Source organism: Lepeophtheirus salmonis, chromosome 13, assembly GCF_016086655.4.
Source record: "Lepeophtheirus salmonis chromosome 13, UVic_Lsal_1.4, whole genome shotgun sequence".
Lineage (NCBI taxonomy): Eukaryota > Metazoa > Arthropoda > Copepoda > Siphonostomatoida > Caligidae > Lepeophtheirus > Lepeophtheirus salmonis.
The window spans coordinates 44,713,477-44,736,912 of NC_052143.2; the positions used below are offsets into that span (position 1 = coordinate 44,713,477).

Consider the following 23,436-nt stretch of genomic DNA (forward strand, 5'->3'; position numbering starts at 1 on the left):
CGGTGTGCCTACAATTGGCTGACTTCTGATCTGCCTCCATGTGCCCCCCCCCTCAAGCCCTGGACTTTGCTGCTTGTGGTGGGTTAGGGAAAAATGTCTGCCACACCTTTCATCCTATCTGGATTCGCTCCGAGCTGCCATCAAGGCACCTTTGTATATATAGTTAAATATAGTATTTAAACAAATTAGTTTTGAGTTATCTTTTCTTGATTCCATAAAAATCACTTTTTTCGTAGTTTAATTATGATAATGCAAGTTTTGAGTACCCAATCTTGTAGATTTAGATTAATGAATGCAGGTCCGTCTTTTTTTTTTTTTTTTTTTTAAACATGAAACCGTAATTAGGTTTACAATCAAGGTTCTAATAGATCCTCATATTTTAAGTAGAATTAAAAACTACTCAACGTATAAAACTATTTCATTAGCATAAATGGAATACATTTTATATGAATACCATTTTTACCATAGATAATTATGGAATTTTCATATACATACATACAAATTAACCAACATTATCTCAACTAAAAATATAATTCAATAATAAGGTATATTTTAAAACATACATAAATATCTATCATACAAATAATAATAAAAATACTATCAATCTAATTCAATTTTAAAATATAGCAACTAAAAAATGCAGTTATAATTAAACTACTGAATGAGACGTGCTGGGAACCACTGGAAGGAGATTCTTGTTCACCCAAGCTAGTATCATCACTAAACTCATGGAGTGTAACAATAAGTATCCCTACTCCATGATTATTCTTAACGACGCAGAGATAATTTCCATAATCACTTTGAGTCACATTTTTGATTTCGAGTTTTGATTGAAATCCCTCTGGAATAAAGTCTAAAAGGAAGGCGTGTTTTTTAGATTGTTGAATTCGATCCGTATCTTTTAAATCATCGATGACGTCGGAGCTGCTGAAGGTACTTGAAATTTTGTACCATTGAAATACTGGCATTGGCTCTGCTTTGGCCTAAAAAAAGATACATCATTTAAGTGCTAGTAATTAATTAGACCATCCAACAGCTTTTTCGCATATATATAAAAAATTGCATGTTTATTTATTTAATATTATGCAATAAAATTGATAGCTAAATGGAAAAAAAAATCCGTTAAAATTAAACTTTTTTTTTTACATCAAAATATTTTAACTTCATTTTAATGGTTTTTTGTATGATTATACACATTTTGTAGGAACTGCATTCAAGATAACTTAATAAATAATTTACCTTCTGAATGCTGGAATGTATTTTATCAATTTATATTTCCTTACATTTTCACCTTTATTGTCATTTCATTGCAAAATATGGCTTTGAATAGAAATTATGCTCTAAAAACGTGATTTTTAATAAAAGTATCTTAATACCAAATCTACTACAATTGAAAATTTTAAAGGACATTTTCGTATTTTATAGCTTAAATGTGTGTTTTAGCCAATGTGCGTTCCTACAAGACTTAAATTTCATTGCATTCTGTTAACAATTCAAATCGTAAGTATAAATACATAGTACTTACATTACAAGTGAGATAAATTGTGTCCCCATCTTTGGCCTGTATATTTGAATCAGGAGTTGAAGTAATCGGAGCAAAGGCAAGCGGACTAAGGTTTCGTGAATTTGATGATTTGGATTCTTCATCACAGTTTGAACACATACACGAGTATCTTTCAGACTCATTTTTCATATCCACATTGATCCCTTTGAAATCTTCACCTCCTCCTAGTTTACAATGAAGAATAATCTTCCTGCCTTGAACTTTGACCATGATTTCATGTGTTCCTGATGAGGATCTACGGACTCTTTGCAGTTTCTCTGTTGTAGGAGGCTCAATATATAGATATAGCCTTTGTAAAGGTCGAGAATTTCCTAGCTGGGGATTGAATAAGGAAAGGATTAGATATTTTATAAATATATCACTAAATGTAAATGGTAGGTATTTTATTACATATTTTCAAAATTTAGTATTGGTACAATTTGTAAAGATACCTAACAAGTCTGCTGGGCCACCCGTTATTATTTACTTATCTCTACTTTGCAAATTTTGAGAGGTTAAGAGTCATTTTTTTACAATTTTCTTAATGAGCTAACCGCCACCAAGAGCACACAGTACGAGAAGGAGATAGCAGCGCTTCTCCATGCAGGATTTCCCAGAATGCAATCGCAGAGCAGGCTGGGGTCTCGAAGAAGATGATTTATAATGTATTCCATGCATGCGAGACTCCCAACATCTCACAAGGGCTAAATATATGTACTTCCATGTTCGTTTCTTTTTTTAATTGACGAAAATACAAGGTTATACCATCATGTAATAGGTATTACTAGAATTTTCAATTTGGTGTACCGTACAGACTATTTTCCAAGACAGACAGATTGTGACGTCATAGAGTATCGAAACGCTATATTAACACTATATTATACTAGAAATATATGACTAACAGTAACAATATATACTCTTTGACGTCACTATTAAAAGCGCGGTGGAAGTCAACCATCAGTGGAAAAAGTGTTATAGTATAACCTTATATTTCTATGTATTAACCTTGAATAATGCTGATGAACTAGTACTTGAGTCTCTAGACTGTTCCCTGACTGAGCCTCATCTATACAAACTCGTGGCTAAAGTTAATCTAAAGGTACATTAATTATTTTTATTATATATAATGTACTTCACTTTTATTTTTAAATATGAGCCTTAGCTGCACACGCTCTTTGTTAAAAATGACTCATTGACTCGTCCTATATACAACTCTATTCTACATATTCTGCAAGGTTAATAGAAATAAAAGGTTAGACCATCATGTAATCAGGCGTTCTGGAATTTCCAATTTGATGTACTCTACCCACTGCTTGGCAAGACAGAAAGATTTTGACGTCAATGAGTATAGCAACTTTATATTAAGAGCACATAATACTAGAAATTATATCATTTATAGTAACAGTATATACTCTTTGACGTCACCATTAAAAAGCGTAGTAGAAGAAGTCGAACATTTAACATTTATTTTTTAAAACGACGTTAACGCAGAATTACTTTGTTATTACTATTTCCTTAGATCAACTGTCTACACTGACTTAAAAAAACCTCAAAAACGACTTTACGTCACATATATATAATTTGATTGGACAACTCCCTAAAATAAATTAATAATAATAGCCCGATTGTTTAGGGAAGGAGTACGGTCAATTGCGAGTTCATGGCAAATCCTTTTTAAATAGTTTTTGAAGGAAAGGTTGAGAGATCAAACACATCTATTGACAAACATATTTGTTGATCAAAGGTTCATATATTCCATTCACTAAGAATTTTGACTGCACCTTAAATATAAATTGTATTTAATGGGAAAGAAAAAAATGACCTCAAATAATAAACCGTATCGTTTTCATGAGAAAAACCTACTCGTAAAACTAAGTTTGACTGCAAAAGAGATTTAAAATCAGATTATGGACCATTGTGCAAGACTATAAAAGCCACAGGTACCGTAGTGTAGATTTAAGAAAATATAGAATTTAAATACTGCATATAAAAGGATTTATTTATGGTATGTTTTAAAGAAGTAGATATTTAATTTTGATTGACAATTCCCATTATGTTAGATGATGATAAGGTTATTTGTAGATTTATTTGAAAAAATTGTTAATTGATCAGGAGTTTTTAAGCATTTGATAATATTATTAATCTACGAATTATATGGAACTTATTTTTTTACTAAACGTCATTTGAGTTAACACATTAAGGAATTTCAAACAAATTACATACATTTATGAGGATTTCATTCATAATACAGTTCATAAACTTTATATATGGGGGGGAAAAACGTATTAAGAACACAATTAAATCTGAATTAAGAGGGGAGACCTCTGAAAAAAGAAAGAAAAATCAACCTAGTTTAACGGCCAATTGTTTTAAGCGTGTCACTGCAATAAGCGGCCATATCCAATTTTCAAAATTAGAATGGATAAAAATAGAAAACCTACTCTAAGAGGTCACTTTTCAGTTTATCTTGGCTAACCGCTTAATACAAGCTTGACTATATATTTATTGTTGCCCAAAAAATCTTAGTAAGATATTATTAAATAATCATAAAATATATTTGAGCTGAAATATCGGCAACAAGGGTATAAATTTTTTTAACTTTTGCTATGTAGTTTTTGGATTTAAAAAAATAAATTCTTCTTTCAATGCAATTAATTTTCATAATGTTTTAAGTAATTTTTGCTTAAAAGTCTTAAGACTCCATTGCTTGTTTTTTTGGTATCGATATTATTTTATTGCACTACGAAAATAAAGGGTCGCATATTTGGTTACTTTTTGTAAAAGTTTGATATTACATAATGATAAACAGGTCCATTATCTTTTACTTGTTTCAATAAACATCCATTTTTTGAATATTTACTCTCCAAAGCAGTTTTATGTTACAGTACATCATCTTCATGAGCATCTTTCAAACTTCCTACAAAAAGAAGGGCATGAAATTAACTGTTTCTTAGCCAAACCAAAAGTAAGATAGTTTTTCATACTGTTGGACTATCCTTTACTTAGTTGTTGGGATATGTTCAGTACTTAACAAGAGATAATTTGATATCAGCAAATCATCATTTAAAACAATAATAAAAGGAGAAAGCATAGAAATAAAGATCCGACAAAAATAAAGTGTAACTTTGGATATTAGGGAGATAAAGACTGGTCGACTACAAACCCAAAAAAATAAATGTATTTGCAAATTATCATGTTAGTGACCGGACACCACACCGTCGACAATTTCTTCGTATATTATATTATTCAACTGAATTCGAAATAAATCTTAATATACATATAATATATATTATAAATAATAAGGTTTTTACATATTTTATTTTATTAATATATCCACTCTACAAACAATTCCTCAATCAATCCTTGTATTCAATAAATAAAATAGTGATTTAATTGCTCCAATTAAACCATTTGACATGCACAACCTACTATTTAAGCAAACATACATTTGAATCAAAGATAGGAAGTACATATTATATCAAAATGATTTATTTACATACAACTTCTTAATATTAAGTGTTATTTTTTTAATGTCTGAGCAATATACAATGTACATACATATAATTTGAATAGTTAGGGATTTAGTTCAAATACGTCTAATGTATAAAACATACTACTCAACCATATTACAAGTATATGCTTATAATTTCCGTCAAATTGGACGCTATATTTTCATAGTCATAATGAAATACATATTATTACGTACAAATACGTTCATGCATGACTTATTTTCGACGTCACCATTCATATACATATATGTACATAATATAATGACTCTTTATAAATACCTCATAACTTGTAATAACATATCATGGACGATTCAATATAGGTACATACATTTTATGTTTAAATAATTGTGTGAGCTTACTTTATTTCTATTTTTAACTACATATGTATATACTTAAGGAAATACCTTGAAAAATATTTACATAATCTATAAATTACTGAATGATGCATTTGACTTGTGTCAATACTTTTTTTCTTTTTCTTAACTTATGACAAAATGTGATATTTTTATTGGATCTCACATCGCAACCTCTCTTTCGAAAAGAAATGGGAAGAACAGACCAAAAATTAATTGGTATTTAGTCAATTATGGGCCACTTCTCCTCTAAAAGGGAACTATTATCCCCGTAATTGTTCACACATTGACGATGTCAATTTTTATTTTATAAAATTTCAATTAGTAAAGGCCAAATGTTCCCATCTAGCCACTTAACAAGTTTGAGTTAAGGTTTAGAAAAATGACCAAAAACAGATGATTATGTTTAAAGCAAGCCATAACTTGGGATGAAGCCCAGATCCCCACTGATGAACTGCAATTTGTATATTGTAGGATGAGTTAATAATCTTATCAGCCTTGTGATCTATCTCAGGTCGAAGGCAGCCTTGATTATAACTATAAAGTGGAAAATATTTTAATTTTGTGTTTTTTTCGAAAAAAAAAACCAAGCAAAAGAACAAGCCGCCCTCCCGAAAGTTAAATTAAAAATATACAGAAACCCCAACAGATCAATGGCAAAAATAACTAAGGAGATCAATATGTCAAGGACTTCGATGAATCGAATCATCCATAAGGACGGAAGAATGGTTTCTCTGGTGTTTCGTTACTGTCAGAATCTCAGGGAAGATACACGGATGAAACTGATTCAAAGAAGTAAAACGTTATTAGAACTTTGCACCGGAGAGGAAATATTGTTTTTTTGGATGATAAGAAATGGGACCTGGATCAAAAATTCAACCGTCAACCCCACCTAAGCTTGGCCTCATCGTCAAAAAATCTATCCTTAGACCAATGAAATTTGCAAAACGGATTAATAGTCGATCCCTTTTGGTTTGGGCAGGGATTTCAAGTAAAGAAGATGAGATTCCTTTGGTTGTTATTCCGGAGGGTCTCTGTATGAAGAAGGGGGACTACATTTAATATGTTTTGGAGCCTGTGGTCCTTCCGTGACTTAAAGCCAATTCATCACAAATGTTCTGGTGACCTTTCAGTAAGATAGAGCTCCAATGCATAGCTGTGTTCAATGCCAAGAGTGGCTTAAAGCAAATATTATTTTTTAGGACAAATCGATGTGGTCCACTTCGAGTCCAGATCTTAACCCCTCGACTACTTTGTGTAGGGTTATCTGGAGTTGAAGGTAAAAACTAGTCAATATTTAAATTTGGAAGATCTCTGTGCCTCAATTCAGATGGAATGACCGAAACTTCCCAAATCTATGGTGCGTGCAGCATGTGAAGTCGATGAAGGAGGCAGTTTTATTGAATTAGTTATAAAATATGGAATAAAATTTAATTAATTTTCTAAAATATTTAGTTACAGTGTTTTTCTCTCCAATCAATCTATTACTAAATATATAAAATTCAAAAATGTTTAAAACAGCCTACATATATTCCTGCGGAAGACCCTGCTATATAGCTAATTACGTCATTCAACAATTGGTTTATTTATTAGTCAGGACACTGTTTGACAAGGAATAAATCGAGTTCAATAAATCAACTTTCAGAACACTAATCAGGAACAAAAGTATACCAAACGACAGCTGATTAAAAATACATAAGATTTGTCGATTTTTAAAATGGGTCGAACATTGTGTTGGAGCACTAAAAAGGCACATGAATAGTGGAAAAAAATCGTCTTCTAACAAAAAAAAAATACGCTGTATATGTTTTTATTTGTGAACTAAAGTCATTATGGGTGACAAGAGCTGTGTTTTGATGTTCATCACGTCTTTAAAGAAAACATTGTTACTTTGGTAAAAGCTACATATTGACTTTGTGATTTACGATTCAAAATATCTATCGTCATGGTATTTTTTTTGTTCTATGAGAGAACGTGTGGGTTGCATCATCCCACAGTCGATAAAGTTAATTTTCTTTTAGTCAAACTATGCATCATTGTATATTATGTACTTTTTCCCCCTATTACATAGAATTTTCTATGTCTGTAAGAAAAAGTAATTCATCAAATTTATTAAATATTTAACAGAAAAAAATATATATATTATCAAATATATTTAGGGGTTAAAGATTATGCAATTAAGAAATATATATTATTTTGGGATTCCCTTCATTTTAAATTAATTCAATAATTAATGAATATTCTTATCAAAGGACATTCTGACGTCATGGAATGTCATATTCTATGCGATTCTCCAGTTAAACATAAAATTAAAAAAAAACTCTTTTCATTAGAATTCACTTGCGTAGCCAGTTTTTCAGAATATTCGGATCCGATCAAAGAAAGATGTGTAGGGCCTTTGATATACGTAGTTCACAAGTGTTAATATTCTACAATTTAAGGATGCAAGCACTTGTATTGGAGGGAGTCTGCTCCTCTCTACCGCCAAAAGAGAAAATTTTACTGTTCCGACTAATCAGTCAAATCCTAAATCTTTCCACATAATATTTTTCAAAAAAAAATTAACATTCTAAAGCAAAAAAGATGGAGTTCACATTAGACCAACCCTCTCTAAACTTTTTTATGTCGGGCGTATTAATGAGATAACATTTGAAGACAATTTTTGCTCTGATTAATTTAGTTACTCATAGATAACAGAAACATAAATTTAGGGATGAATTTGGTTATTTTCTTCAGTTTGTTTCTGCTCCAGGGTTTGAAAAACACTGCTTTTGGCTCTAAATTTGTAAATGCTCTTACTTTAATTCCAAGTATAATGAATTATTCGTAATGAATTTAACACTAAATTAGTAAATATTTTATGTCATAAATAATTCCGAAGTGATCATGGTTCAAATAAATTTGTATAAAATAAAATACTGTGAAGGTTTTTATACTAGTGTAGGAAGAACATTAAATTTAATGCCATTGAATGGTTATATTTATATATATATAACTCAATCCTCATGTTTGGTAAATGAACCTTTATGTAGATACTAATATAAGGTCAGTGGGAACTGACTAATTTTTATTTATTTTTTTACAAAGAAGAAACTTTGTGGAAGGGAGTTTTTTTTCATATTTCGTCACTCGTGCTAATTATTTAGATTCCAAGTAAATTAATCCCCCATCTTTTCATTCCCTGCAAAATTCATCTTAAGCATGTTATAGAGGGATATTTTGTGACGTCATACAGTTCACGTTTCTAAACTAGTTCGTAGTTTTTATGTAACGCTCTACAAGAAGAAGGAACTTGCTTATTTGTATTTCATAAACCCCATAAATCATATCCATCCCTCATTTACGTACTTACGATTTTTTGGAAAAATGAGCAAAAAAAAAGAAGTTAAAAATGAGCACTCAAAATATTAAAATTGAGCAACTTGTATTTAAAGAGAAACATTGTACTATAAGGATAATTTACAGTAATTAGTGTTGTTTTATATTTATCACAGTTTATCATTAATTTTGCTATATTATATCGACCAATCGATATTTAACAATTCAGAGGAAAAGGTCTTTGTTTCAAGATTCAAGGGGGATTATTCAACAGTGAATTTTGGGCCATATTTCCCCTTCCTCAATAATCGGTTGTTATCATAATCTGGCTCCTTCACATATCGGATTATTTAATTATACATCTGATTGGAGAATGTACATAGTTGTACCTCCAAAAAGAAAGCCCAATGAAAGAAGAATTTTGCAAGTGAACTTTCCATGGAAAAATATCATCAAAGAATCATCAAAAGCTGTTGTGTTATCTAACCTTTTCTTTATTTATTGCATACCAGTTTAGAAAAATGAGCAATTTTCACGCAAAAAATTGCTAAATGAGCAATTTTTGGGCCTTGAAGGCCAAAGTGGAATTTTGTTGAGCGAACCCTCTCAAATCTTAAGTCTACTCATTTATCACTAGTTCTCTCCAATGGCGAATACCAACTCAGGCCTCCCTTGATTGCATTACACAAAAACTACTAACATAAACCGTATGACGTTACTAAATATCCAATTTCAAAATGGTAATTAAATGTCCAGGGATGAATTTACAGGGAATGAATTTACAAGGAAATCACTCTCTTGCTTCAGCCGGATCTCAGGGGACTCACAAAATCCGTTTGTTATAAAAAAAATCTGCCTTATCAAATTAATTATATAATTATTAACTCATTCAAGACTTTCATAAACGAATATCCCTTGACATATAAGGAGCTTAAAAATATTTTCATCTATAAATAACAATGATAAATGCTGGGATATTTGTCATAATATTTGAAAATATTCTTGATTACAATTTGATTGAAATAGATACATAAAAATATAATAAACTTACTTGGACAGACTCCAAATTCAGAGAAGATATATCTTTTTTATTATAACATTCGTAAAGTCCGGAATCCTCGTATTGAAGTCTATTGATCCTCAATAGAGAATTATGGGATCTTGGTGTATGTTTTGTAGATTTGATCCAAATCCCGGCTTTCTTACATAGGTGCAAAAATGAGGCATTGACTGGAAGAGAGTGAACCGAAGTTAAATCGGTAAAAGGAACTTTGTCTGCTAAAGTATCAGAGATTGAGGTAATTAAAAGATAGCAATAGATAAATATCACACAACTAATCTTCATTTTTTAATTTTTTTTTCTTTTTTTTTTTTTTTTGAAGTTCTTCTTTGATTTGGGTACTAATATATGTACATTGACACTTGTTATTCTTGTCAGAGTAGCCTATTATAATCTAAGATATATTTTAGAGAAAGACGCATCTACCTCAAGGATAGAAGTGTTGTCATTAACTCAACGCTTTTATGTGTATGTTTTTAACGAGAAAAGATTTCCTTTTTTTTTCCGTCAGTAGTAAATCGTCACAAGTATAATATATATATAAATATATGGCTCGTATGAGTACAACGTGCGTGCGTACAAACATGCTCGGAGAGCTAAGCTAACGCATCTAGTCGGAAATTCCAATTCTTAGAAGAAATATAAAAATATATTATATTGGATTATTAAAAACTCGTCAATTGTTGTCTATTTTTTTTTTTTTTTTTTTTTGTGTATCGTTCCTCATGTCAATCCATGATACATATAAATACACTTGTTACTGGTTGAATGGTACTTGAACGTTATTATTATAGATATTTATTTATACTGCGCCTATAGGGAGTTTTTGAAGCATGAAAGGTTACCTTTCATCGCATATAAAAAAATATATACTTATATGGTGTGTACAGGTTGTAACTTGTACAAGCAGATTGTTCCGTTATCCCTTACAAAATGAATGATTTTAATTATTAAGTAATACGTGTAGTTAAAATACATCCATTATTTTTGCAATAAATGGATTTAGTAATAAGTATCTTGCATGGTATAAGTGCAATCGGTTTACACTGCCTATATGGCGTTAGAAAGAAAAGATTTTGTAATATAAAAAAAACTTTTTTTAGACAGTTTGATTTGACTCTGTATTGTTTGAGCAAGTATCAAAGGTAAACATCCGTACAGAGAAAAAACGACGTATTTGACCTATAGGCTGAAAATGTGAATAGTGTTTATGGTACCGATAATGGCATAGCAATTAGGTACAATTTTGGATTCGTCAATTACGTTTTGGTAGGTTTCATCAAGGTCAAAGATGCACAACCAGCAGCGTCCGCAGAATCATGTTTATTTGTTTTTTTTCTGCTTTTTTAAAAAAAATTTAAAATTTAAAAAAATAGAAAAAATTACATTTTTTGGAAAAAAAAATACAAAAATTTAATTTCATATTTTATTGAAAAAAATTTCATTTTCAACTTTTTCGAGAAAAAATTCAAAAATCGACAATAAGTGACGAAAAATTTAATCTTTTATAAAAAAATATAAATATGAAATTTTTTTTAAAAGTAATTTAAGAAATCCACAGCTATTAACATAAATTTAAACTATTCGGTAAAAAATTCAAATATTAAAGTTTTTCGCAAAAAAAGTTCAAATATTAAAGTTTTCCGGTAAAAAAAATTTAAATATTAAATTTTCTAGTAAAAAAGGAAAGCTTATCTTTAGTGGGGTGGGAGCTCCGCCCATCCAGCCCAACCCCTGCAAACGCCCCTGACAACACTCTTAAAGGTCAGCTGTCAAAAATTATATTAGTAATATATCAATTTTTTTATAAAATGCTTTATCTTATTTTTTGATTGCATTATGTACAGTTTTTGTAGGATCTTGTACAAGTTATAACTTGAAGAAAATCATTCCTTACTCACGATATATATACAGGGCAAGTCAATAAAACTTCTTTTTTTTTAGGATGCGGATTAATAAGGTTGTAGAGTATTAGGGGGGTGGGAATGGTTTCATTTTAAAGTTTTCCTGGAAATACAGTCAGTCCGTATCCTATGTTGGTGTAGTGAAGAACGTGTGGTTCCCGTCGAAGATATATTTACAATATTATTTGACAGAATATTTTACAAAATAAGACTAATTGCAGTTTAGTCTCAAAAAATTTTATTGTTTCTATTTATGAAAATACTTTAACTGCTTAAAACATTTCCTTCAATTTATAATTAAAATGAGCCAGAGAGCTAAAATTAGTGCCACTTGATTTAGTCTAATTCATTAATTCTAAATTGGTGTCGTTTGTTTATATAAGGTAAATGAAAGTGGATTTATTCAGGAAAGTCAAGATTTTTAAGGCCTTAGTGGAATTGCTAATAACTAATTCCTTAATTAACTAATGATCCACACATATAAAATAAGACATGTTACTAATTAAATTATGTATATCTAAAAATAACTCTCTCTCTCTCTCTAAAACCTCTCAATGATACGTTATTAAAAGAGAAACAAAAATAGGGAAAAAATTACCAGAAATTAAAAACGGTTTATTTGGGGTATGGGCCATGGATGACGTCACCTATCTGATATTATTTTCAAAACTCTGTAAAACAAAACCTTAAATGAATAACATTATTATGAAACAAAGTTGAAACTTTTCGATTTTATCAAATTTGTTTTATTAGCTTTTGGAAAAAGGAAGTTACCCTGTACTTATAACAATATTCAAAATGAATAATTTACGTATTCATGTTTAAGGATTAATAATGAAACCAAAATAGATATAAATATCGTATTATGAATATTCATTTATATTTCATCTCCCGTGGTTTGTGATAATATGGATTATTTTAAAAGAATAAAAAAATATTTTGGAATGTGTAATGAATGAGGCAAAAATATTTTCCATCTTTGTATGTATATATATGTATTTGAATCCAAATTAAAAAAATTACGCAACTTCCCGAAATACAAATTCCTCAATGAAACAAAAAATAGAGAATATATATATAATAGCTTATTACATATATGTTCTTTATTTTCACTTGCATACTCGATAAGGTATGTATATAAATTTCGATCTAAATATGTCCGAATAAAACCATTATCTAACAATTAGTTCCTTTGTTACAATATACGCAAATATGTGTATACATATAGACAAGGTTCAACTTATCTAGTGTTACACATTTTATCTTTTACAATCTTGTAAGAGTAAAATTAAAATGGTAGGTTTTGTGAGGAACTGTATTTAACAAAATCATCTGAAAAAAGTGCAAAAAATGCTTGGAACAACCATTATTAAAATATGTGATCCCTCAGCACTAATAAGTGTCTCAATATTAGGTGTGTGTGAGGAGCTACACGCACTTTCTACTCCAGACGCACCTAGATAGAGTAATCCGATGGTTTCCAAAACGTCTGGAGAGGATTTCTCAAAAGGACGGAAAGTTGTCTCTGAGGAGTGCCTAGATCTTAGCGGTGTGATGACATGGTACTCCGTCTTGAGTGAAAGCAAAGTTGTCCCCGAACTTTTATCTGACCCAAGGTAGTACTTTGTTTCTTATCCGGAACTTCGAGGTAAGCATCTGCGTTGACCACTCCTTCCTCTTCATAAAAATGGGATGGCCTCTGCTGGCCACTGGATTTTTGTTGTGTAAGCATGTCTTACTAAAGCTGAAACATTGTCTGGATGTTCAATTGTGATGTAGTGCTTGATCTGCTTAATCACAGAGGTATCAACGATGAACAAAGCTTCATTAGAAAAGAGCAAAACTTTGCTCAAATTTTTGTTGCCTTGGAGAAAATATAGAATCTTCTATGCTCTTTCCAACCCTCTCAGCTTCCTCTGTTCAGAGATAAGATATCTTGTTGATATTTTGCACCAATGAAATTCCGGATTGAAAATAATAAAATGTGTACCACTATATAAGATCAACCCTCTATATTATTAAAAAAGAAACCATTTTTTTCTCATTCCAAATTCAATTTCCTTTCGATTTTCAAATAATTTTTTTCATTATGTCGATAAACATTTCTACAATACAGATATGTTAACAATATCAGCCATCTTCCATTCTTAGTTTGTTCTTGACATATAAACAGATTAATTTGACGTATTTTAGTCTGCCCCAGAATTTTATATTATTGAAAAAAAAAATAGAAACAAAAATGAGCCTAGGTGAAAACTCAATAAATTTTTTAGAATGATTGTTTCTTCTATTAAAATAGTTAATTTATTCAAAATGCTAAATTTTGAAGAATAAAGAATCTTTCAAAAGTCTTTTTAGAATTTTACCCTAAATTGATTTTTCTTTTAATTTTCTTTTTTTTTTCAATAATACAAAATGGCGGAGCAGACCAAAAAAAGGCCAACCTTTTATCAGTCAAAAACAAAACTAACAGTCCAAACTTTGTAGATTTATGTACCAACGTTGCTAACCTTCATCATTTGGAGGGGGGCTTTGCCTCAAAACTTATCAACACCATTATATAAAGTGCTTTTTATATATATATACTAGCAGTTGTAAGTAGGTCTGAATTGAGAGGAATAGAAAGGAAATAATGAAAAACAGCACCTTAAGAGGCCCAAAAAAATAGCCGTGATTTTGTGATTTTTTTTAGCTATGTATTTTTGAAATTGTGTTCAGAAAATTACTTTTTTTTGTGAACGGATATGGATTTTTGAATTTTTTTTCATAAAATTCCAAAAACCAAGCCCCCCTCGCAAAAAAATATATATTCGTTACCTGGAAAATGTATAATTAGACATTATATAGAATAACTAGATAATGTTTACAATGCCTGATGGTGTCAGACAAATATTTAATAAATTATTTTTTTTATACTTTTCCCAAGTATTCTATGTAATTCCTAGCTATTATATACGATTATATATTATATACCAGTAACTGTTTAGGCAAAGTAATAAATGTTGACAAGAATGGATTAGAAAACTTTATTATGAATTAGGCATTTGAAATAATATACCTTAAAAATATATATTATTTTCAGGAAAAGATTATATCAAAACTGAGACTAAATGCGGAAAAGCTGAAATAGCACTAATTATTATATTATTCTCAAAAAACTATTTGGACCCCTCTGATGTTGCACACACATACATTTTTTGATTAAAAAATCTTGTTGCATTCGGAGAGGCTGACTAATTCATATTAGTTATTGCAGTAGGGAAAACTAGAATTATTTTTTGGATTGGACTTAACTTTCTTCTTTACGCAAAGGCACCTATTATTTGGGTATTTTTCATTGCACATACATTTGGTAAATCCTTAGCCGATTACATTTCAATATTGATGCAAACATTGCATAAAATGTTAACCCCCTCCCCCATCTTTGTCTTCTTCAGAATCATTGCGTCGAGGATATTATCTGGATATTGTGTGCACGTTTCGGTTGCACTTTTGACATGTGCTGGTATCCTTGGTTTCTTTTGAACATACGCAGAAATGTCAGGAGAAATTAGTTTTTTAGTATAAACAGAAGTAGAAAGTTTTTCGATATTAAAAGAATCAAAACTGATCTGGTTTCCTCCGTCATTGGTTGGACTATCATCTATGAATTATATTGGGGGCCGTAGCTCTTACATTGTCTTATCAGCTATTACTTCCCCCTGTTATTTGAATGCTGTTTATTATATTACGAGTTCTTCCTCATTTGGTAGAAATAACGTCGAAAGGCCAACTCTTGCTTTGCAGCCGAATAGAGCTTCGTATGGAGACCTCCTAATCCCAGAAGTAAAGGCTCTATTCTTCATAAGCTGAACGAATCATAATCCCTCACTCCAACAGCTGCTTTTTTTATCTTTCATCCAAGTACACAAAATATTTTCTATATCCTGATTAGCTCGTTCGATGATCCCCCAACTTTATGAGCGGCTTAGCTTCCCATGGACAATTATTAAGGCCGGCCAGTACTCCTTTAGACCATTTACTACTCTGTTTACAACTTTTTGGCCATTATCGGACTGAAGAGCACCAAGGAACGTAAATATATTGATGAGTTGATAGACTCCTTCTTCCGCCCTCTTTGATTTCAATGTCTTGAGAACCACAAACTTAGTGAAATGGTCTTGATACACCATTATAAGTTTGTATTCTCGGTAAGGATGGGATTGAAAATTGATCAAATCGACTTCTACAGCGATAGTTGAGCTCAGAACACAGCATTGGCTTAACCACAATACCTCTTTTGGCACCTTTTTATTTTTTCTAGCAGGGCTCACATAGTTAAATAAATAGTTCCACATCATAACGTGCAATGTTTTTGTATTTTGAGCAAGTTTTTGTCAACATTCTGTCTCTTCCATCAAGACCGATAGCCGAATGAATCGTATCCAGAATGACAAACAACTCAGAGTCTCTGATATATAAAATAGAATATTATTGGAATTTTCTGTCAAAGGATATATTAAGTTCATCTTATTCTCGACTATCATTTCGTCATAATGTTTAAGAAGCTAAAATACTCTTGGTATCTTCTTAATGGTTTCCTTTGCTTTTTTCAATTCATCAATTAACATATGGTATCTAGTTTCAGAAAGAGAAACACTATTTTTCTAAAACGTTGGCTCTTACTTGACATAATTCATAGGTGAAGCGTTATTGCATTTACGGCTTGTGTGGCTCATACTCTGGCAAGACATTGTCTTTTGACATATGGGCACAAGAAATCACGAGGAAAAAATGTTGCGAAAATAATTATTCAATAAATGATGAAAATAAATATATTACGTAAGTTTCAGTTAAACAGGGCTGGAGGAGTTGTGTTAAACGGTATCGTTCCCCAAATACTATTTCAATTATCCAGTTACTTCGCCTTGTTTTTCTGATACACCAAACAAAAGAAACCTTTATTTTTATTTGATGCAAATTTCTAGACATGGAAAATGATACTCATCAAATATTATTCAGCATTATGATGTCATCAAAAGTTATCCTTATAAGTTATAAGGATATAAAGCAGATTCAAGACTAGGTTGCACATATAAAAACTTCAATTTGTGCAGTAAAATCCTCTTCCTGCATCATCAAATATATTTAGACCTTACAGTTTGGGTCAATTACTATAATATTTGAAAGTAATCCACCCTTTGTCCAATTCAAATGATTTAGTTCATGTCAGCTCGATGAGTCGGTAATCGAATTATGTTGTTGATTATAGAAAATAAGTTAATGCACACAAAGCACCATACCTATGCACTAAATTTAACTTTGTATAGTTATTTACAGTCTGTAACTTATATGTATTACATACTTTGTCAACATGTGACTTATATATAATTTCTAGGTAATGTATAAAATGTCGTTTATTAAATATTTTACCTGAGACCATCAGGGATTAAATACAATATCTTGGTATTATATATAATGCCGGAATTTCCGTTACATTGCCGGTAACATATATATATATATATAATCCTACGTACGCCTGTGGTAGATTTTTGAAACACCCTGTAACTTTTTAATGTCAGTCTGCTAACAAGGAAAATAATATCCGCCCTTTCGTTTTGTATAGAAATCATCGATGTGAGCTTCATTGAAAATGAAACTACAGAAATTGAAGAAACAGTTTTTTTTTTGTAAAATAAATGAAGCCGTCATAATTGCAAATAAAAGACTGAACTAATACTTAATACCTACATATTTAACAAGGCTTCATGTAAAAACATAAAGTACCTCTACACATTAAGTATGTCTGTCTGTTACTCCGTGTTAAAAAAAGTATTGCATGACATGTTGTACGCACTAATTATTACCATACTCACTTAGAATTAACATTTACGTGCAATGCACATCCATTTGTGTACATTAGAGTTTTACATTTAGAAAGAACAAAGGGAAACGTATACAGGTTTATCTCTGACTTTTGAATGGATATTCAATGTCCTACAGAATCACTCGATCCTATGAATGTCTCAATTACATTGCATGTTTTTGAGGCCATGCATCGTTACCTCGTATTTGAAGAAGAAAAAAAATGTAGTGTTCAACACAAAAACTCATTTAATTTAGGCAATTTATTTAATTTGATTTGAAATAAGCGGATTAATGTTCGATGCCCGGAAGACTGTAATCACGGAGGAGTGGAACAACTTGTCCTCAGACTTCATCAAGGCCAGCTGTGCTTCTGTTCGTTCCCGTATTGAAGCCATCATTCAGAATGGAGGGGGACATTTAAAAAAAAAAAAAAGGTGTAGAAAATTGTTGAATAACCAACTTTTGCTTCAAAAGTTTGCCATAAAAATCCTACAAATAAAAATATGCTCAAGTGAAAAAGGCTTTTAAAATGTTCTAATTTGTGTGTCCTCGCCCTAAATATGAAATCTTTAAAGACATTTATATTAGATATGGAGCCCAAAAAGAATAGGTATCATTTCTTATTATCAAAGAGGCTGAAATGAATCTAAAAACGCTGAACAAAGTACACACATATAAATTTATAGCATTCTCATGAAGACGCTATATGATCTTAATTAATAACGCAATTTCTGTCTTCAATTCATATAACGGATGATGCTCTTCTTAGAAATTTTAGTGTTTCCTTCGTTTTGTTTTTATCGATATCAATTAAAAATGATTTAATTCTTTCTACGAAAGAAGTTAACACTTTTTGTAAAAAAAAATAATACAACTTTTAGGAAAAGGTTATTTAATGATTTAGAAGGAAATTGATTTTGAGATAAAATCTCTAAAAAAAATCGCACTAACGTTGTAATTTACAGCCATATAAATAGGGTTTTATAAAAACAATGAGGGTCAAAGGGATTCTTAAGTGAATGAGCAGCTATCTTAAACTTTACTATGTAGTTACAATGTATTTTGAGTTCATTTAGGTCCCCTTTTGAAGAGGGTAAACTTTCTAAAAAGTCATAAACAATTTGACACCCCATAAATTGTGGATTATATACAGGGAGCGGGGATCAAATTGTCGCCTACTTTAAACCTTGATAACTTGAAGACGACATTATCAAACAAAAAACCGGTTACCAAATAGGAAAGCTTTTCTTGTCAGCTGACGATACGTAGTTCAGTTAGCATCATGGCGTCATCATATGAGGAGATAAAGAGTTATCAGTGGAACGAGGAGCTTTCGAGATCCGCCGTAGTCATGGCATTGGTTAATAATGGAGGTGAAATCTCCAATTCAACGATTGTTTCAACCTTAGGAGTCAATTTACGGATTGTTCAGCATATCGGTTAGAAGCTAGAGGACACCTGGGATGTTGATGCCACCATAAAGAGGGCACCCAAGGAGGAGGGCGCCGACAGGAAGGTCAGGGACACCGACTTTGTCGACAAGGTGAAGAAGATGGTTGAGGATAACCCTAACAGGTCCATAAAGGCCGGAGACAGGCCCTGGATGTGGAAACAGGACTCAGGACCCTGCCATGTGTCCAAAATCTCCATGCAGTGGTTAACCGAGAACTGATATGACGTCGTAACCAAGGATTTGTGGCCTCCTAACTCTCCCGACCTTAATCCTTTGGACTATTTTGTCTGGGGCTATATCGAGAGACATACCAACAGACATCCCCATAGCACCAAGGCCAGCCTGATGGACTCCATCAAGGTGGTATTCGGCAACACGGACAATGAGATGGTGAGAAGAGCCTGCGGTCGGTTCAGAGGCCGTATTGAGGCCGTTATTGATGCCAACGGTAATTATATCGAATGAATAGCTACTATATACCTATATGCTCGTCATAGTTTTGATTTTCAATAGAAAAGTTAAAAAATGTATATTTTGTGTTGTTTTTTGTAGAAAAATATTTTGGCGACAATTTAATCCCCGCTCCCTTTATGTAAACTCAACTCTACAGTGTACGTGAATGATGAAAAAATAGTTGTACATGTATTACCTATGAAGCTTGATTCATTACTTTCATAAAACAGGTTGAAATTTGATCGGGTAGAAATATTCTAGATAGTTTTTTGTCCAGTGTTTATGGTAGGGTAATATTCCATTAAAAATTATGCTGTTTAATAAATTTATAATGAAAGTAATGTTGAAAGTAAGTTTTATGCATTGAGAGACACTCGCCTTTCTGTTATCTTTTTTTACGTTAAACTAATGCAGGATTACAGGCTACATATTTCTATTTCAAAAAATGTGCATTCATGAATTATTAGCGGTAGTACCAGGTATTGTCCGGAGTAATTATGCATTGGCCAAAAGACAAATGTAGCTTTAATAATATAGAAGAGGATAACTCCCCAAGAAATCATCAGTGTTACTCTCCGTTTCTCACTATATATGCACACCCCTGCAATATTTCATTAATACGACTACATGGCATGGCATGGCATGCTTTTTCATCTGACGTCAGCATGGTTGATGTTGCCCATTTTGGGGCCTAAACAAACAAGTTAAATAAGATTGAAAGCCTTTTTTATAGTAATATTAAGGAAGATATAGAACTATTGTATGTCAAAATTAAGTCAAAGATTATAAGGACCTAAGCTTTACTTTCGACACAAATATACTCCTCTATTGCCTAGTGTTATTATATGCCAATCTTAACCTGAAATATGATATGAAAAAATATATTCATGCATCATTATAAAATCATATTTCCATATTGTATATAAAAATTGACATTTACAAAGGTAGGAATAAGCTATTTTTTTTTTTACTACATGTCTCGTCCCTAATACATCAAAAAACAAATTATGTATAAATTTAAACATTTTTATGGGTTTGTTTTTTTACAAATAACTTTGATTTAATTTAAAAATCAGTGTTTATCATGAGCATGAATTAGTATACAATGCAGAAGTATATTTGGTTCTAAAAGCCATTTGAAGAATTTCATCAGGATGTATTGAAAATTTGTCCATTTTATGTGGTAGAAATATCAGTTTTGAGCCCCAAAGTGTCTTGGTGTCTCCTTCAGTTATGATGCAATTTATGACGTCAGTGTAATTGCTCTATAAGGTAAAAAAAAAAACTGAATGACTTCATGAATCGCTATGAGTCAAAAATTGTGTTTGATATATATTGAATTTATCTCTATCGCATTCTTTCGAAAACAACATCTTTTTAAATTTAAGTTAACATAAAATTAACTATAATTATTATATTTAATAATTGATGAATACATTAGATAATAATATAGGACATAAAAATTAAATATTTTCGATCTGTTGCATGAAATTACAAAACGTTAATAATATCAATTTATTAAATAGGTTCAATAAATAAATGATTATATCATAATTATTATAGTAACATTAGTAGTTCTAATTGTTATCAAGAAATAATCTAACACAGCACTCTTCATTAAGTGCTTTGACTATAAAAAGGGAAATTATCTCTTTATAATTCTTTAAAATTAAAGTTTCTTCTATCCACGGTGCGTTAAAAGCAAGAACAGGTTCGAAAAAAATCACCATAAAATCTGTTTATATTTATAAAACTTACAGATGGTTCCAAATTTAAAAAAATTAAAATCCAGGCCCTATATCCAAAAGAATTAAAGTCGTTTTTATAATTCAACCATTTTTTTGTTCCATACGTCATTAAAAAATCAACTTTAGAAGATTATATACAGGGTGTCCACGATAAATTGGAACTACTTTAAACTTCATCCAGATCCATAATGTGGGTATACGGGGTTAAATCAAACTAATATAAAAGGTTGCATGAACAATACACTATAACTTCCAACACAATTGTTTTGACAACAAACAATAGTCATCATGGAACAAGCAAGGAGAGACGCCATCCTCAAATTGGCTCGCGCGGGACACAAGCCCTCTGCTATCTACAAGCTTTTTAACTACACCAAGCCCACGGTGTACCGGGTCTTCAATGCCTGGGAGGTTGAGGGGAAGGTCTGCCACAAGGCCCACAACATGAGAAGTGACCGAATCCGTACTTCCCACTTCCTTGAAGGCCTCCGGAAGTCCATCAAGGCTTCGCCAGGGACTTCCTTGTCCAGGTTGGCCAAGAACCGTGGAGTGAGCAAGCAGCTGGTCTCCAAGGCTGTGAATGAAGACCTTGGGTGCAGGTCATACCGATAGCCAAACAACACATCCTCACGGCATACATGAAGGCCACCAGGCTCACCAATGTGTAAGCATCTCTTCAATGACCTGAAGAGCCATGGAGGAAGAATCATCTTCTTCTCCGACGAGAAGAACTGGACTGTCGACAGAAGCTACAACGTCCATAATAATAGGTGGCTTGCCAAGGAGAGAGAAGAGGTCCCTGCGGTCTTCACCGCCTCCCGGCCTCCGTGATGACCCTGGGTGTCATCTGCAGCACCGGTGAGGGGATGCCTCCTTTCTTTTTCAATCCCAAGGAAAAGGTTAACGCCATAAGGTACTGCGAAGTCATGGAGGAGTTCGTCATCCCCTGGATGAAGGATACAGCCGCTGGGAGGGAGTTCATATACCAACAAGACTCAGCACCCACACACATCGCCATGAGGACCACTAACCTCTTCAACTCCCACGACATCACTTTCTGGGATCGCCATACCTGCCCCTCCAACTCACCCGACCTCAATCCGTGTGATTACTACTGGTAGGGGAAGTTGGAGAGGGAGATGTGCAAGGTCAGCCACAAGAGCATCGCGGCCTTGAAGGGCTCCATTACGAGGGAGTGGAATTCTGCCCGTTCCGCGGAAGTCATCAGGGCATGCAAATCCTTTAGGGGCAGGATGGAGAAGATGGTGGCTGCTGAGGGAGGACATGTTGAAAGTTCAAGAGTGTTTTACATTGTTTTCCTTCCATACTAGCCCCTCGATAGCCAATCCGATTTATATTGTGACTTGCAGCCACTTATATGCTTCATTGTTCCCCAAAGTAAGACTCCCTGCATCAAAGATTTCATTAACCGCTCCCAACATTAAATGCAGCTATCACGGAGGAACGAGTTTAAGAAGCTTTGTATCCAATTCTCCATATAGAAGAGGAGGAGGAATAGAACTGAAAAATATTTTGCTCTATTCATACAAACTCCATGATTTATGAATGCTTGAAAGCCGAACTGACGTGTCAGTTGCACAAGTAAATTATACTCTTTCTGTCCCTATGCGTTCCAACATTTTCTGTCCCTGTGCGCTCCAACATCTTTTTAAAGTTCCTATAGGTTTAATGGCTATCTTTCACAATGCCAATAATTCTCCTCTTTTTTTTTCCACTTTCTTAAAATTATTTAGCAACTGCAAATTTCTTTTGGAAAGGTGAATTTGTAGGACTTCCAGGTTTTTTATAAGATTGATGCAGGCCCTCAGAAAGCCACCAATCCCATCTAAGCCTAGCTCAATCATGTAATCGCTAGAATTATGTCTTGTTTGATTGAAAAACTGGATGATTGAAGCAACATTCGTGCAGTACACAACTTGACTCTTTGTTAATTTTCCTTCCGCGGCATCTTGTGTTTCAAACTCAGTCTTAGTCTTACATTGAAATAGGGAGTATTAATTTACTTTAATCTCTCATAGCTGAAACAAGATCAAGTGCAATTACTTTCAGGCTTAATCCAAACCCTTCTCTGATGAGATGAATAATTTTAATCGTTTGCCTATTACTTAAATTTAAACTAGTTTGCATTTTTGCAATCGTATCATGTGACAAAGGATTGGTAAATATCTGCCATTTGACAGATTCAAAACCAAAGACTAAGCTCATAGGGTGTCCTTGAGTGCCTAAT

General features: G+C 32.2%; 1 protein-coding gene across 1 annotated transcript; it reads right to left on the minus strand.

Annotated features, from left to right (window-relative positions):
- Positions 1 to 512: 512 nt before the first annotated feature.
- Positions 513 to 10,249, minus strand: LOC121128320 (limbic system-associated membrane protein). Its single transcript, XM_040723905.2, has 3 exons — positions 9,775 to 10,249; positions 1,526 to 1,879; positions 513 to 983 (listed from the first exon to the last, which is right to left on the minus strand). Exons 1-3 carry the CDS (start codon positions 10,066 to 10,068, stop codon positions 606 to 608), a joined length of 1,026 nt encoding a protein of 341 aa, XP_040579839.1. The 5' UTR covers positions 10,069 to 10,249; the 3' UTR covers positions 513 to 605.
- Between the last annotated feature and the right edge of the window lie 13,187 nt (positions 10,250 to 23,436).